General features: G+C 37.1%; 1 protein-coding gene across 13 annotated transcripts in view; it reads right to left on the bottom strand.

Annotated features, from left to right (window-relative positions):
* Positions 1 to 18,178, bottom strand: part of CNOT6 (CCR4-NOT transcription complex subunit 6) — a 65,809-nt gene that overhangs the window by 16,870 nt on the left and 30,761 nt on the right. For all 13 annotated transcript variants that reach the window (XR_002799485.2, XM_023617002.2, XM_070233704.1 and 10 more), the window contains 2 exons: positions 5,129 to 5,315; positions 3,083 to 3,168 (listed from right to left, as the gene is read on the bottom strand). Coding sequence is in view for 12 of the 13 variants with exons in the window: in XM_023617002.2 (XP_023472770.1) it covers positions 3,083 to 3,168; positions 5,129 to 5,315 (273 nt within the window). In the remaining variant the exon portion in view is untranslated. The remainder of the gene's footprint in view (positions 1 to 3,082; positions 3,169 to 5,128; positions 5,316 to 18,178) is intronic.

Below are 18,178 nucleotides of genomic sequence, written 5' to 3' on the forward strand. Positions count from 1 at the left end.
AATTCAACAGTAAAAAAGCAAAGAGGGGCCAGAACCATGGCCTAGTGGTTAAGTTTGGCACGCTCTGCTTCGGTGGCCCAGATTCAGTTCCCAGGCGCAGACCTACACCACTCGTCAGGGGCCAGGCTGTGGCAGTGACCCACATAAAAAATAGAGGAAGACTGGCAGAGACATTAGCTCAGGGCGAATTTTCCTCAAGGAAAAAGAGGAGGCTTGGCAACGGATGTCAGCTTAGGGTGAATCTTCCTCATGAAAAAAAAAATAAAAAGCAAAGAATCCAATTAGACAGAACACAGGCAAAGACATGAAGAGATATTTCACAGACGATGATATAGAGAGACAAATAAGCAAATGCTAAGATGTTCAATATCTTCAGCCATCAGGGAAACACAAATTAAAATCACAATGAAATATCACTACACATCTATCAGAAAGGCTAAAATAAAAATAGTGACAACACCAAATGCTAGTGAAGATGCAGAGAAACTGGATCACTCATTCACTACTGGTGAAAATGTAAAATGGTACAGCCACTCCAGAAAACAGTTTGGTAGTTTTTTAAGAAACTAAACATGAAACTAACATATGACCCAGCAATTACACTCCTGGACATTTATCCTAGAGAATGAAGACTTATGTTCACATCATAAGCTATACACAGAATGTTCACAGCAGATTCACCTGTAATAGCCAAATATTGGAAACCACCCAGATGTCCTTCAATGCATGAATGGTTAAACAAACCATAATGCATCCATACCATGGAACACTACCCATCAACATAAAGGAACAAAAATGCAACAACATGGGTGAATCGCCAAAGAATTAACCTGAGTGAAAAAAATCAACCACAAAAGGTTACACACAGCATGACTATTTATATAATACCATTGAAATAACAAAAGTATGGAAATGGAGAACAGATCAGTGATTGTCAGAAGTTAAGGAGTGAGCTGGGGCAAGAAGAAAAGGTGTGGCTATAAAAGGGCAACATGAGGGATCCTTGGTGATGGAACTGTTGTGTATCTCAACTGTGGCAATGTCAAGATCCTGGTGATACTGCACTATAGTTCTGAAAGATGTTACCATTGTGGAAAAGTGAGTAAAGGGCACATGAATTGTTCTGTGTTACATCTTACAGGTTCATGTGAATCTCTAAGTATCTCAAAATAAAAAAAATTTAAAAAGTGAATGTGCATCTAAGATTACAGTCCTACCTTTCACTGTAGAACAATTTTGAAGAACAGGGAAAAATGTGAAAAAACAGTGAAGCATGCTAGCCCTATGCAATCAACTTTAAAGAAAATGATATGAACTGATTCATGAGGCGGAAATACTCTGGCTCTCTATGAATGGATGATGTTGCAAACGGACATGATTTCTGAACTAAGTGATACATTTTCCCTCTTCTAAGTAATTAACAGGTGCCATGAGAAAGCAATGATAGATGTTTTCAGAGAGCAAGGATTATGTAACTGCTTTAAGAAGAAGGTGGCACAACATTAAAGTCTAAGTTGCAAAGCTCAGGAAAATAACAGGATTCGTCCAAAAAAGGTGAAATCAGTGAAAAGACCATCATTACAGACAGCTGTGTAACAACGTCCAACAGGGTATCTGGGATAAACAAACATCTCTGTGAAACTATACTTCCAAGAAAGAAGCATAAAAGCCTAGATGTCAACAGTAAAGGATCTTCCCGAACTGGAAGAGCAAGGGATCATCAAAAACAAAGGTGCCATAAAGACTGCCCTACCCCTCCCAGGCTTACTTTCACAGGCTTTTATGCACATTAAATCAGTGTGAAAGTTTGTGACCAATGACCCTCCAACAAACTTCAAATAAAGTTCATGAATCCTTAGAGAAATGAATACAGACTAAGGTCTGTAAAATGTATACGGTGGATTACAAAACCTTGACCCAGAAGTACACAGCATCCAGCCTCTGGGATGGGGGGGGGACTAGAAGGGAAGCAAAGAGGGTCTTGTGCTATTAATGTTCTATTTCTTTTGCATTAAAAAACTGACAGAAAAGTTAAAAAAATATTAATTGTTAATTCTGATGGTCAGTATATGAATACACTTTGTTACATTTTCTATTTTTCTTTCAACAAAAACAGAAAAATAAAAAAAGTTAGGCTTATCATAGGGAAATGTAACAGAAGAAGCACCTACAAGCTCGCCTTTTCCTGACCTCTAGTTTAAGAAGCCTCAGCAAGGCCAGCCCACACAGAAAACACTTTCCAAAGAACCATTTATAAAGCTCATGTTTGCTGAATATGGTTTTACATACACTTGTAAATGTATTATTTATATTTTTCCATTAAACTCGTTTTTGCAAACAATACCATTACTTTTACATTAAATGGATTTATAGGAGTAAAAACCTCATTTTATAACTGTATTTTTAAGAAATAAGAGTGCAATCCTTGAAGACGTCATTATGTGACCTTTTTTAGGCATCAATTATAGAGTAAACTGGACACATCTGCAAGACTGGTGAAGAATCACGTAAGGTGATAAAACATTTATAAGTATTGACATATTATTAAAATAGGACTTTCAATTTCGCTAGTTTTAAAAAAATATTTCCCAACAGCTCTTACTGGATTAATTATGGCCCCAAATTCTAACATATTAATGAAGTCCTCATAAATCAAGTTTTTTTAAAAATGCTCAAATACTGATCTTTATTAGCAGGTCCAAATGGATCAAAACTTTCTACTTATCGTTTCCTGCACTTTGAGAGAGTCTCCATTTTTTGAGATTTGAATGTAAGAGAAAAAGCTGTTCACAGCATGATGAAATAAATAAAGTCTGACCTCAGATGTGTATCACCAGAACATAGAGATGACTGAAACAAAGGTTAGAAAAGCAAGGCTGGGCCAGGAGCAAAAACGAAAATGCAGACTACCAAACAGTCTGCAGGGAGACGAGAGCAAAAACCATTGGGATGTGGCTAAGAAATCAACGAAGTTTGGGGAAGAGTGAGCTTGCAAATCCCCCAGCAAAAGAATTCCCTCTTATGGCTTCCTTAGACTCAAAGACATACAAAACATAAGCAGCACAAATATGGGAAGTCATACCTTTCAGGCCTAAAGTCTGCAACTGAAACAGTTTTCCCAGCTCAAAAGGTAGAACTCGTAACAGGTTGTTATTTAAATGGAGTTCCCTGTTGATGTAAAAATTCCAGGAAGTCAGAAGACATATTAACCTTTAACTAACAGCTAAAATCAACAATATAGTTTCTGGGAATATAAGCTCCTAAGATTGACAAAATTTTATATTATGTTCCAATGTCTAGTGCAGTGCTTCTCAAACCATATGTGGTAAAAAACAAACATAATAAAAAACCCCCAAACTGCCACAGACCAATACATTTTTAAAATATAGGGAAAAAAATGAGTTACTAGGAAAACGATGTGAGAAAAAAAAGAGACCAGCAAAATATAAGCCCTAATTTTTGTAAGAGTATGAAGCAGTTACAAAATTACTCTGACACACTGTGCATCTCACCGTGCAGGCGGGTGGCACAGTGTGCACATGGCTGCAGCCCACAGACCACCCTGAGTGCGGTGCTGGTCTCCACAGGCACAGACTGCCTCACACACTTGGGAAAGCGGAAAGATAAAGCCACCTGACCCATGGGTTGTTAACAGAGAATTAAAATAAGCAGGTAACACCAACTCAAAAGAGCTTATGATAGCTGCACAACTGTTTATGATTAATATTTCTCCATTTCACTAAAGTTTCACTTTAGAATAAGCGGCAGCTATATTAACTACTGATGATTATTTTAATGATTTGTTTTGTACAGACAACTCCAGTATAAATATCAAAGGACTCTTCAGCATGGAAAAAACCAAAGACCCAACACTGAGATACTGGCAAGTTCCTATAATAAGTTTTATTTATCACTTTTTACATGTGAATGAGAACTATTTTTATAATCCTTGGTCCTTGAAATTTAAATGAACCTTGGTCACTACTGAATAAACCAGAGGTTTGGTGAGGCCATAAAGTGAACAAGAAAAACTAGTTCTCAATAACTGGTTCCTGTTTATTTCTAAATATATCATGTGGAAAAGGAGGTCCTTTAAGTAAATTTGGTTTAGGGGATTTAAGTAAATTTGGTGTAGGGGATTAAAAATGATCATAGTATATACTCAGTAATTAAACCTAAAAAAATGTCATAGGCTGAACTGGGAGCAACAGAGGTAAAGAAATTCTCAAGGTTCTTGTTCCTTCACACTCTGCGGCAAACAGTAGAAGGCAGGAGAAAAAGCCAGTGGAATCACAGGAAAAAGTCAGATAATATGAAATGGGGCAAGATTTTCCATTGAGATTAACATAATGGCTGGAAATCGGCTTTATTTTCAACTTGAGTGGAACCCATTTACCTTGTAAAACAGAGGTAATAAAAGAAACGGCAATTATCATTTTAAATACAGTATGTGCAGGTAGGTTGCTAGTGGTTTCACTCATTATCTCAAGTCTCTCATCACAGCCTGGCTGGTAAGCGTCACAGCAGCTCCACAGCTGAGGAGGCGCTCAGGGCAGTTGAGAAGCTTGCCCCAAATCACTGTTTGCAAATGGCAAAGTGGGGTTCCAACCTGCACTGTGTGTGACTCTGCAATATATAGTCCCCCAAATTCGATAACTAATTCTAGCTTCTTTCAAGTCCAAGCTTTATTACTATCATGCACACAAGCCCTGGAATGGCCAAAAAGGTTTCATTGATTGGCAGTGGTTTCCTGGATTGTGTTAAGGATGGACTGGTGCCCCAGAATTTAGTGGGGAAAAGCACAACTGTCTGTCATCAGTGAGTGCGGATGTGGGATAACACAAGTGCATTCTATTTGTTTACTTCCACTTTGTCCAAAAATCTTGGTTCAGGAATAAAGTATATTACACAAAATATAGCAATAAAACAAGTTTTAGGCAATGGATCTATTTGATTTATTATTTATTAGCTGACATTCAATTTTCCCAGAAAACTTTACGTAAAAGATGTATAGTTATGTTTACTTTTGCTCAAATACCATTAAATTGATAGTGCTGTTTCCTAATAAAATGAATGCTTATTTTGGTTCACGGGGTATATAGTTATGTACTAAGTTGAATCTGCATACCTGAGTGATACCATGTTTCCGAGTTCTGCCGGTAAACTCCGGATTTTATTAGAAGACAGGTCCAGATACACCAGATTGTGAAGCTTGGCAATGTCTGAAGGAATACGGGACAGGGAATTGTCACTCAGATGCAAAGCTGTCAGGTGAGTTAGTGACCACAAAGATGAGCTTAAGCTTCTTACTTTTCCTGTAAGAAAAGAAAAAACGGGGCAAGGATTATGTAGTGTTTACTACAATTTGGTCCCTGGATTAAATTATTACTCACTGAAACACCTAAATGTTATTTATCACACAAAAAATTGTATGGAAGGAGTTAACAGGAGAAATCTTACCTATTCTAGAACAATTCACTGCTACAATTAAGTTTATAAACTCTCCACTTAGCAGACCAAAAAATCCCATATAAGGCAATCGATCAATATTTAGATTGCATCCTTATTATAAGAGCACAATAGTTAAGACTATTCTTTAAAGTGGCCTCAGCTATGACATGAAAAGTGTGAGCAATTTACAGTAATGATAAATCTGTATTTCAAGATGATGGATTTGGATTTATGCAAAAAAAAAAACCATCTAATCCAGTATTTCAGAGGCTGTTTATATCTATACTACAGAAAACAAGAATCTTGCCTACAAACAAAAGGTAAACAAGATATTCTCAGCTTAGCAAACTTTTAAGACCAGAGCACCCAAGTGATAACTGCATCAAGAATCACGTAACTAAACAAAGCTATACTGTATAATTACGAGTAAAAACACTTGCCCAGAAACATTTCCGATATTAAGTCATAACTACATAATCAAGCAGCAGTAGACACAGGATTCAGTGACTGAGGAGAGAATCATGTCTTTCAATGCAATATTAAATCTGTACTTTGACAATTCTTGATAGATGCCAATCATTTCTATAATCCATCTAAGAACTTTTCCTATAATCTCTTTAATGGTCCAGGATCTAGTCTGAGAGAGAATGAAATAAACAGAGGTAATGAAAATAGACCAGTCTCTGAGAACTGATTTTCTATTGGCTCAAAAAGCAATCTTGAGACCTCCCCTTCTAATCAAGATGCAGTGACAGGGAACAAATTTACTATCCCAGCTGAACAACTACAAGACCAGACAATATACACGAATCAACAAATTCCAGAGATCAGACACCAGCCAGTGATAGCCCTCCCACGTGATCCCTGAAAGACGGGAACAAACAAGGCGCCCACAACATCTCAGCTTTCCTCCTGGACAGCAGCAGGAGAGTGATCTCCCCCACTTCAGGAGACAGAGCAAAAGTCCAAGCAAGCCAGACGACTAGAATTTACAAAGGCAGAGTACCAGAGAGGAGAGAGATGAACAGAGAGGTCTGGGGGATCTGAGGAAAGGCCCCTCAAGTTTTCAACCGAGTATCAATCAGCATATGTGTGTGACAAATTACCTGAGCCAGAGGAAAAAAATATGCAAAAGGAGTAGAGGCAACAATTCCCAGGTTCACACACACTGAGGCCAACTGGTATTCCCAACTGCCAGAAAAATCTTGTAATTCACAGGGCATTGGCCTTAGCAGTCGTGCAAAATCTGCCCCGGACTAAAGACTGCTCTGGTCTCACCTAAGAAAGTTTAAGAGAAAGCCTTGAAAGAATCAAAGTGTTTCCAAGTAATTGAAGTGTATCCCAAAACAAAGCTCCACACTAGTTATAGGAATACAAATATACATCGCCCAGCAAGGTAAAGTTCACAAAATCTGGCTCCCAATAAAAAAATTACCAGGCATGCAAAAAAACCCAGGAAAATAACATCCATAATGAAGAGAAAAATCAATCAAAATCAGTCCAGAAGAGATAATGATAAAATTTGTAGAGAGACCTTAAAAGTTACTCTAACTGCATCCCTTCTGGTCAGACGCTAGAAGACTAAATATGTGAAGCAGAGATACAAGTCAGCATAGACACCACACTGAACTTCCAAAGTGGAACACCATGTCTAAAACAAAGCCACAGTAATCTTTCAACAACCCAAAACGAACAGAGAAACAGACTGAAAAAAACTACATCAGTGAACTCTTGGACAACTTTAAACAGCCTAATATATATGTAATTGGAGTTTCCAAAACAGGGATGTGTCGGGGACAGAAAAAAATACCTTAAGAAATAAAGGCAAGAGACAACTGGATATCCACGTGCAAAAGCTAAGTCGGACCCTTACCTCACACCTTATACAAAAATTAATGCAAAAACTCTTAGAAGAAAACATAGGCATAAATCTTCCTGACCTGGGATTAGGCAATAATTTGTTATATATGATACTAATAGTAGAAATAATGAAAAAGATACTGGATAAATTGTACTTCATCAAAACTAAAGCCTTTAGTGTTTCAAAGGACACCATCAATAAAATGAAAAAACAACCCACAGAACAAAAGAAACTATTTGCAAAGCATAAATCTGATAAGACACTCATATCCAGAAGATATAAAGAACTCTTAAAACTCAGTAAGAAAAAGACAAATAATCCAATTTAAAAATGAGTGATGATCTTCTCCAAAGAAGATATACAAATCACCAAAAAGCACATGAAAAGATCCTCAGTATCACCATGACGAAAACTATAAACGGGGAAATGCAGATCAAAACCACAATGATATACTACTCCATGCCCACTAGGATGACTATAATCAGACAGACGAGGGGCCCCAGCTGGCGCAGTGGTTAAGTTTGCTCACTCTGCTTCAGCAGCCCAGGGTTGGCCGGTTTGCATCCCAGTTACAGACCTACGCACCGTTCATCAAGCCATGCTGTGGCAGGCATCACACATATAAAGTAGAAGAAGATGGGCACGGATGTTAGCTCAGAGCTAATCTTCCTCAAAGAAAAACAGAGATGGTAAGAATTGGCAAGGTATGAAGAAACTGGAACCCTCATATGCTGCTAGTGGAAATGTGAAGTGACATAGCCACTTCGGATAACCGTATGACAATTCCTCAAAAAGGGTAAAGAAAGAGTTACCACATGAGCCAGCAATTCCTTCCTTGATACATAACACTATTGCACACTTCACAGATGACAGTATAGTGTAAACATAGCTTTTATATGCACTGGGAAACCAAAAAATTCACATGACTCTCTTTATTACAGTACTTGCTTTATTGTGGTGGTCTGGAACCAAACCCACAGTATCTCTGAGGTATACCTGTGTATACCCAAAAGAAATGAAAACATGTCTACACAAAAACTTATACATGAATGTTCCTTGAAGAATTATTGTTAAGAGTCAAGTGGAAATGATCCAAATGTCCAACAACTGATTAATGGGTAAATAAAATGTGGTTTATTCATACAATAGAAGATTATATGAAGTACTGATACATGCTACAACATGGATGAACCTTAAAAACATTCTGCTAAATGAAGGAAGCCAGCGACCACATATTATATTATTCCATTTATAAGAATCGTCCCGGGGCCGCGCCGGGGCCAGCTGGTTAAGTTTGCACGCTCCGCTGCGGGGGCCCAGGGTTCGGATCTTGGGCACAGACATAGCACCGCTCATTAGGCCATGTTGAGGCGGCAATCCACATGCCACACCTAGAAGGACCCACAACCAAAATATACAATTATATACTGGGGGGATTTAGGGAGAAAAAAGCAGGGGGGGAAAAAAAAAAAAGATTGGCAACAGTTGTTAGCTCAGGTGCCAATCTTTAAAAAAACAAAAAGAATTGTCCGGAATAGTAAAAAATCCTTTGAGGCAGAAAGAAGATTAATGGTCACCAAGGGCTAGCTGTTTGAGACGAAATTGGGAATGAGTGCTAACGTGTACAGGGTTTCTTTTGGGGACAATGAAAATGTTCTCAAATTGATTGTGGTAGTAGGTGCAAACTCTGAATATATAAAAATCATTGAATGCGCACTTTAAGTGGGTGAATTGTGTGAATTATATCTCAAGCTGTTACCAAAAAATAAACCGAGGCAGAAAATCTTCCACATTTGATGAAAACTATAAACCGGCAGACACAAAATGCTCTGTGAACCCCCAAGCACACGAAAACTCCATAAAGGACAAAAAAGAAAACTACACGTCACATCTTAATCAAATGGCTTAAAACAAGTGATGAAGAGAAAATCTTAAAAGCGGTCAGAGGAAAAGTATTACATTTCACACAGAAAAACAAAGATAAAATGTCTGCAGACTTAGCTGTAAACAATGCAAGAGAGAAGACAGGGGAACAAAATCTTTAATGCACTGAAAGAAAAAAAATCCTGTCGATCTAGCAACTCAGCAAAAATATCTTTCAAAAATGAAGGCAAGTTTCAAGATGAAAAGAGCTATGGAGATGGATGGTAGTGAAGGTTGTGCACTATTACGAAAATGTTTAATAAAAATCTTCCCACAAAGAAAATTCTAGACCCACATGGGTTCATTGGTGAATACTACCAAACATTTAAGGAAGAACTAATATCAATTCTACACAAATTCATCCAGAAAACTGAAGACAAGAAGACACTCTCCCAACTCATTCTATGAGGCCAACATGACCCCGATACTAAAACCAGACAAAACTAGAACAAGAAAACTACAAACCAACATCCCTCATGAACATAAATGCAAAATTTTAACAAATCAAATCCAACAATCTATTAAAAGGGTACTTAATGAGCAAGTAAGATTTGTGGCAGGAAATTCAAGGTTTCTTGAACATTCAAAAGAAGAAAATCATTCAAAAATTTTTTCTGAGAAACATCTATAGATGCAGGAAAAGCATTTGACAAAAATCAACATCCATTCCTGATTTTTTTTTAAAAAACAAACCTTTCAGTAAGCCAAGAATAGAAGAGAACTCCTTCAGTCTTGATAAAGCGCACCTACAAAAAGCTTAGTGGTAAAGGAATGAACACTTTCCCCCTAAGATCACAAACAAAGCAAGAATGCTCACTCTCACCACTCCCATTCAACATTACACTGGAGGTTCTAGCTAATGTAATGAGATAAGAAAAATTAAAAGTTGGAAAGGTAGAAATAAAGCTATCTTTATTTGCAAATGGCACAATTATCTATGTAAAAATCCTATGGAATCTACAAAAATGCTACTAATAATTGAGTTCAGCAAGGTCATAAAAGATCATTATACAAAAATATCTATTTTATTTCTATATACTAGCAATGAACAGAAATTAAAATTTGAAAATGATAACATTTACAATAGCATCAAAATTACAAATCAGGAGCAAATTTGACAAAAAAATGCACAGGACCTGTGTACTAAAAACTACAAACTGCTGAAAGAAATTAAAGAAGTCTGAAATAAGTAAAGACAGATAGTATTAAGATGAAAATGTTAGATCTCCCCAAATTGGTTTAGAGTCAGTACAATCCCAATCAAAATGCCAGCAAGTGTGAAACTGGCAAGCTACTGCTAAAATTCATATGAAAATTAAAGGACTTAGGAAAGTCAAAACAACTTTGAAAAACAACAAAGCAGGAAGACTAACACTACCTGATCTCAGGACTTATTATATAAAGAACTCTCAAAACTCAATAATAAGAAAACAACCAATTTTCAAAACAGGTAAAAGATTTGAACAGGTACTTCACCAAAGAAGATATGGATAGCAAATAATCACATGAAAAGATGCTCAACATTGGCAGTTATTAAGATAATGCAAATTAAAACCATAATGAGATACTACACACCCAGAACAACGGCTAAAATCAAAAAGACTCGCCATGCTAAGTGTTGGTGAGGATGTGCATCAAAGACATCTAGTAGGAATGTAAAACGAGACCACTGCTTTACAAACAGTTTGTCAGTTTTGTAAAAAGTTAAACATACACCTATCATATGACCAATTCCATTTTTAGGTATTTGCCCAAGAGAAATAAAAGTTCACACAAAGATATGTCCACACAAAGACTTGTACATAAATGTTCATAGCAACTTTATTTGTAATAGCCAAATACTGGAAACCATCCAAATATGTTCATCAACAAGTGAATGAATAAACAAATGCTAGCATATTCAAATAATGGAATAATACTCAGTAATAAAAAGAATGAACTATTGAAAACCAAAAACATGGATGAATCTCAAAATAAACAAAAAGGATAGACAAAGGGGCTGGCCCCGTGCCGAGCGGTTAAGTTCACAGGCTCCGCTTCTGTGGCCCAGGGTGTTGCCGGTTCGGATCCTGGGCGTGGACATGGCTCCGCTCATCAAGTCATGCTCAGGCGATGTCCCACATGCCACAACTAGAAGGACACACAACTAAAAACATACAACTGTGTACCAGAGGACTTTGGGGAGAAAAAGGAAAAATAAAATCTTTAAAAAAAGACGACCAAAAAAAGTACATACTGTATGACTTCATTTACATAAAAATTCTTCAAAATGTAAACTAATTTATGGTTATAGAAAGCAGCAGAACAATGCTTGCCTGGGAATGGGGGAGAAAATAAAGAAATGAGGGAGGCAGGGAAGGAAGGATTAAAAATTAAGGGAATGATGAGTATGTTCATTCTTGAATGTGGTGATCATTTGAAAGATGTACACATAGGTCAAAATATATCGCATTTAATTTATAAATATGCCAATCATTACATGTCAATTATACACCAGCAAAGCTGTGTAATAAACTCTATCTTGATCTAAGAAGGTGCTTTTCCTTACTGTATAATTATCAGAGTAGAATCCGCAGCATATACTATTTGTAAAGCAAATTTTATTTACTTAATTTTCACTTCACAAAACTGAAACACACAGCTAAGATTCAATATGAATAAAGCACCTAAACTATAACAAACTATTGAGTGCCTACCACATTTTGCATGTGCTTCAGCCCTCTACACTCAAGATACTACTTAAGAAGAAAAGGTAAAAAGGCTTGAGAAATTCATTTTTATACGTCAAGTTAACAGTAAGGATACAAAATTCTCAAATAAGAAGGAAGCCAGAAAGGAAAGCAGAAAATCTGTGAAGGGAAGAAAAAACAATCAAGTATAAGGAGTTATGTATAAATGAATCAATCATGCCGGGGGTGGAGGGAGAATGGAAGGGAGGATTCAGACCTCTACCAGACACTGGAAAGAAAAATTCTGGAATAAATTTCTTAACACCAAAAACAGAAGAATAATGGATGAGAATATTTCTAAGCATAATTCAAATCCTAGAATTCAAAAATGAAAATACTGTCAGGTGTGAATTCATTAAAATTTCAAACCTCTATATGGTGGGGACGCCAACATGTATGGCAGTCAAAGATGGAAGATCCATTAATTCATGTGACTTTCAGTGACTAGGATGCCTGTGTGGGGACAGAACGGTAAATAAGACAAAGTTCCCATCCTTAGAATTTTTTTATGTGAGCTCCACAATGAAAAAGTAAAACAATCAACAATAGGAAAATGAACAACAGATAAGAAAAGGTAAATCACTTAAGGGGAAAAAAAGGGTCATAAAAAATGTTCATTTCAGTAATGAAAGACATGCAAATTTAAACAATAAAATATTTCATTTCTACCTATACAAATAGCAAAATAAGAAGACTATTATCCAGTAGTGACAAAGCTAAGAGGAAAACAGACACGCTCTTTCATTATGGGAAAGATGCAACTATATTTTGAAATCAAGCTTCTAATAGTCACTAAAATTTTAAATTTGAATATCCTTTGCCCTATCACAAATCCACAATTAGTGATTTATCCTATGAAAAGACTGTTCAAGTATGCCAAGATATATATTGTTGGTAGTAGGGAAAAATTAGAAATAACGTAAATGATTATTAATAGGACATACTTAAATTACAGTGCATTCATACAGTGATATTCTACAGCCATTAAAGAGAATGCAAAAGAGTCTGATACACACTGATATGGAAAGATGGTCACAATAAAGGCAATAGAAAAAAAGCAAATTTCAAAATATTATAGTACTCCATTTTTGCAAAAAACAGAAAAATTAGTTTAAAAGAGCAACAGTTATAGAAGTAAAAGAATGTAACATACTGTGGAGAAATATAAATCTCTGTTGGTGGAACTATGCAATCCAAGAAATTAAGCTTCTTAATTTTCTGGAAGAGGACAATGAATGAAAAAGAGTCACCTTTTGAGATTCTGACGTTTATTTACCTCTCCATAAAATTGTATATACTCATAAGCATCCCAAAAATTTGCATTCAATTTTAAACAGTTCAGTGACCTAAGAAAGGCTGGAATTATCCTGGCCTAGGCCAAGAGCCCTTTTTAAGAAGTAATTTCATTCTAAAGCACCCAGAATTCTTTACTGCTCAATCCCAGGAGCTGAAGGCATCGCATCTAATCTAATCTAATTCAATCTAATGGTGTTCCCTGAACCAAGGGGCGATCAGCAAACACTAAAGGGACGCGGTGCAATTAGCATGTCTACAAAGGAATCAAACAGCTACCTCCACATTTGCAGACTGAGAAAAAACAAGGAAGAAATCTTGACTGAATCTCTAAAACTGACATTTTAGAAGAGACAGGAATTACAGTTGATCTTCACTGTTGCTAGTTTCTGTATCTGTGAATTCACCTACTCCCTCACATTTATTTGTAACCCCAAAATCAATGCTCACAGTGCTTTCAGTCACTCACAAACACGCTCAGAGCAGCAATAAATCAGAGCCGCCCACAGCAGCTTCCAGCTGCCAAAGCCACTGTCCTCTTGTTCCATCTCTCATGATGTAACACATGTCTGTGTCACTATTTAGTGCCACAGTTTTTGCATTTTTGTGCTTTCTGTGGGTGATTTTGATGTTTAAGTGGCCACCAGTGTAGTGCTAAGTGCAAGGTGGTGATGTGCCTTAGAGAGAAAATCTGTGTGTTAGACAAGCTTCCTTGAGGCATGAGTCATAGTGCTGCTGGCCTGGAGTTCAATGTTAATGCGTCAACAATATATATTAAGTAAGGAGTCTTCAAACAGAAACACACATAAAACAAGCTTATGTATTGATCAGGTGATGAAAATCTTGTGATCAGAGGCTCACAGGAACCTAACCCTATATTTCCTCTGGGAGCAATGGTTCAGTATTCCTTACTTCATTCTTCAAGGTGACTACAGAGAATATGAGAATCAACTGTAATTGGAAAAGGCAGTAAATTGAATTTTCCCCCAGTCACAACTCCCAATGAAGTTAAAGACTAGGATTTTGGGCTCCCAGCAAGGGAAACTGAAACCTCACACAAAAAAGAGACTGTGTTGTGAGATGTGAAAATTGGATTAAGAGGAAGAAAAGAGACCAGATTAAATTACATAAAGGGCACTAAGGAGAACATTTGGCAGATCAAATACAACAATTATGCTTAATTTAAAAACAGTAAGGTTGACAGGGATGGAAACGTATTCAGCACACCAAAGCATGTGAGCTAACCAACAGAAGTTTCAGCCCATAAAGGAAAACACAACTGAAAAGCACACACCACTGAACCTCAGTGGGAAGTGATTCACGTCCAAACAGCAGCAGAACAATGCAGCTTGTTCAAAGGAAACAGACCTAATTTAAGTGAAAGATTAGACCTCAAGGTAAAAAGCCTAGAACCTAAGAACGCAAAGACTAAGACAAGTGTTAGGAAAAACACAAAAGGAGAGAGAAAGGTGAGAATATTATGTTCAAAATAAAACGACCACTGCACTGTGATGCAGAAGAAAAGAATGACGCACTCAAGTCAGGGGACTTACATTTCAGTCTGTGCTCCAGCGTTTCTAACTGTTTGACCTCAGGAAAAAGAAGGGTTGACTGCAAAGCTGAGTCACTGACATTTAAACTAGTAACACCTTCGCATACTTTGCTAAAAAACTTACCTTTACTTTTTAAATGAACATGCTAATTAAACAATTTAGCACCATATAAAAATACCAAAATTCTATCACTGAGTATAGCTACAAAACATTACATTCATACCTTAAAAAAAATAAATAGGTGTCAAAATGTATTGAACTATACATGCTTTAACAGAAGAAAAAAATGAAAAAATGACGGAACTATACACTTCAAAATCTTCTTTTTCTGCTATAACAGATTTTCTAAAATCCCTCTAATAAAAAGATGCTAAAAAACGTTAAACATTAAGAGTCTTTCTAGTTTTAACTGCATGTCTCACTTTCAAACTTGACTCCCTACAACCAACGAGATCCTTTCATACTTCCTCCCATCCACCCACTACATTACTTTTTCACTGTCAACAGTTTATATCATCTCCAAGGAAGACAAACAAATGGCCAATAAACACACGCAAAGATGCTCAATTTCATGAACCATCAGGGAAATGCAAAGCAAAACCACAAGGAAATGCTTTTTCACACCCACTAAGATGACTACATCAAAAAGGCAGATAATAACAAGTGTTGTCAAGGAGTGGAGAAATTTGAACCTTCTAACACTACTGGTTAGAATGTAAAATGATGCAGAAACTTTGGAGAATAGTCTGGCAGTTACTCAAAAAGTTAAGCATTTACCATATGACCCAGTAATTCCACTGCTAAGTATATACCTGAGAGAAACGAAAATGTCCCCAAAAATCTTGTACACAAATGTTCATAGCAACAGTGAAAAAGTAGGAACCATCTGTGATACTGCAATTTATAACAAGAAACATACATTTCTTCTTCATCTCTGTTCCCAGCACAGAGCTCCTAAAACCCTTCGAACTTCCTAAGTAATTAGAGCAGTAAAGGCGTCTTTCCTTATTCATAAGGAGTTTACATAATGGAGTAACTTTTGGAAAGCCCCCATATGGGGCTTTCCATTTGTGATGGGGGCTGGTTGCCAGAAAAACCAATCAGGCCGGCAGGGCTGGAACTTCCAGTCCCAACCTCCAGGGAGGGGAGAGGGGCTGGAGGTCGAATCAATCTCCACGATGTCATCAATCATGCCTGATGAAGCCTCCTCAAGAATCCCTGAACTATAGGGTTCCGAGAGTGTCCAAGCTGATGAGCATGTGGAGATGTGGGTAGGGTGAGGGGTCCAGAAGGAACATGGAAGCTTCTGGTCTCTTCCCCACATCTTGCCCTTTGCATTTCTTCCATCTGGCTAGTCTTGAATTTACATAATAAAGCGGTAATCTAGTAAGTAAACTGTTATTCCTGAGTTCAGTGAGTCGATCTAGAAAACTAATCAAACCCAAGGAGGGGGTCATGGGAAGCTCTGATTTACAGCCCATCAGTCAGAAGCACAGGTGACAACCTGGACTAGTGAGTGACATCTGAAGCTGGGGGAGCAGTCTTGTGGGACTGAACCATTAACTTCTGGGATCTGACACCATCTCCGGATAGACACTGTTGGAATTCAGTTAAATCACAGGACACCCAATTGGTGTCACAGAACTGCCTGATGTGTGGAAAACCCACACATCTGATGTCAGAAGTGAAGGAGTGTTGTAATAAAGTATTGAGAGTAGAAGAGACACACAGGAGTGTGTTTTTCCACAGCACAATCCAAAAGTCAACCAACTAGTGGATGAATAAATAAAATGTGATAGTCATACAATGAAATATTATTCAGCCATTAAAAGGAATGAAGTACTGATACATGCTACATGGATGAACCTTGAAAACAGTATGCTAAGCAAAAGAAGGCAGTCACAAAAACCACATAGTGTATGATTCCATGTACATGAAATGTTCAGAACAGGAAAATCTACAGATGCAGAAAGTAAATTACTAGTTACCTAGTGATAGGGGGTTGGGAGGAAATGGGGAGCTACTGCTAATGAGTACCAGGCTTCTTTTGGGGTGATAAAAATGTTTTAAAAGCCATTGTGGTAATGGTTGCACAACTTTGTGAATATAATTAAACTCACTAAATGATACAGTTGTGTTTTTTTTGGCTGAGGAAGATTCACCCTGAGCTAACATCCATTGCCAATCTTCCTCTTCTTGCTTGAGGAAGATTTGCCCTGAGCCAACATCTGTGCCAATCTTCCTCTATTTTGTATGTGGGTTGCCACCACAGCATGGCTGCCAATGAGTGGTGTAGGTTTGCACCTGTGAACTGAACCCAGGCTGCCAAAGCAGAGCACGCCAAACTTAATCACTAGGCCACAGGGCCGGCCCCTGAGTGAATTGTATGGTATGTGAATTATATCTCAATAGAACTTACATAAAAAGAGTTTCTAGCGTAACAGAAAAGAATAAAATTAACATACAGAAAACAGTAATTTGCATATAAAATCAGATGAAAAAATAATAGGCGATAAGAGCCTATTTATAATAAGAACCAGAAAGGTAAAATACCTAAGAATAAACCTAATAGGAAGTATATTAGACTTAAGGATACAAAAAGGAACAAATGGAAAGACATATCATAAATCATCCTAATTTATAAAATAACACGATCATGAAAAAAATGTCAGGACTAGTTAAGCTGATTCTGAATTTCATTAGTTAAAGAAAAACAGCCAAGCATCATCTGTCAAAATTACAAATGAATATAACCTTTGACCTACAGATTTATTAGCTGAGATGCAAAATAATCTACAAGGTTATTCACTACAGCATTGTTTGTCACAGACTGACCATCAATACAGTACCACTTAAATTACAGTATACATGTGACAGAAATATGGAGCTTAAAAAGTACAAGAGACCTATCTATATACTTATTTAGAAATCTCTCGAAAATACGTTACATGAAAAAAAAAAGCACAGTGCAGAAATAAGTATATAAGATACCATCTTTTGAATTAAAACTAAAGTGTGGGATAAGAATCTATATTTGTGTTTGTATATGCATAGAGGGACTCCAGAGGGATGCAAAAGAAAATAACCCTGTGGGCAAACGTATATATTGTGTGTGCATGCTGGGAGGTGTAATGGGGGGATGAAAGAGAGACTTCCACTGTGTACTTTTTTATATTCTCATTATGTCCCCTGTTCCTGAGATGTCTTTACCTCCACTCTCCTCTGGCTAACATCATTAATTCAGTAGTCAGCTATTCTAGGATGCTCTCTCTGATCCCTCTAGGCTGGTTAAGACAGTCTTAAAGAAAAGACAACAGTTCAAGCTTTCTGCCCTGTATTTATCATGGTTTTATAATTATCTTCTTGTG

This window comes from Equus caballus, chromosome 14, assembly GCF_041296265.1.
Source record: "Equus caballus isolate H_3958 breed thoroughbred chromosome 14, TB-T2T, whole genome shotgun sequence".
NCBI classification, from domain to species: domain Eukaryota; kingdom Metazoa; phylum Chordata; class Mammalia; order Perissodactyla; family Equidae; genus Equus; species Equus caballus.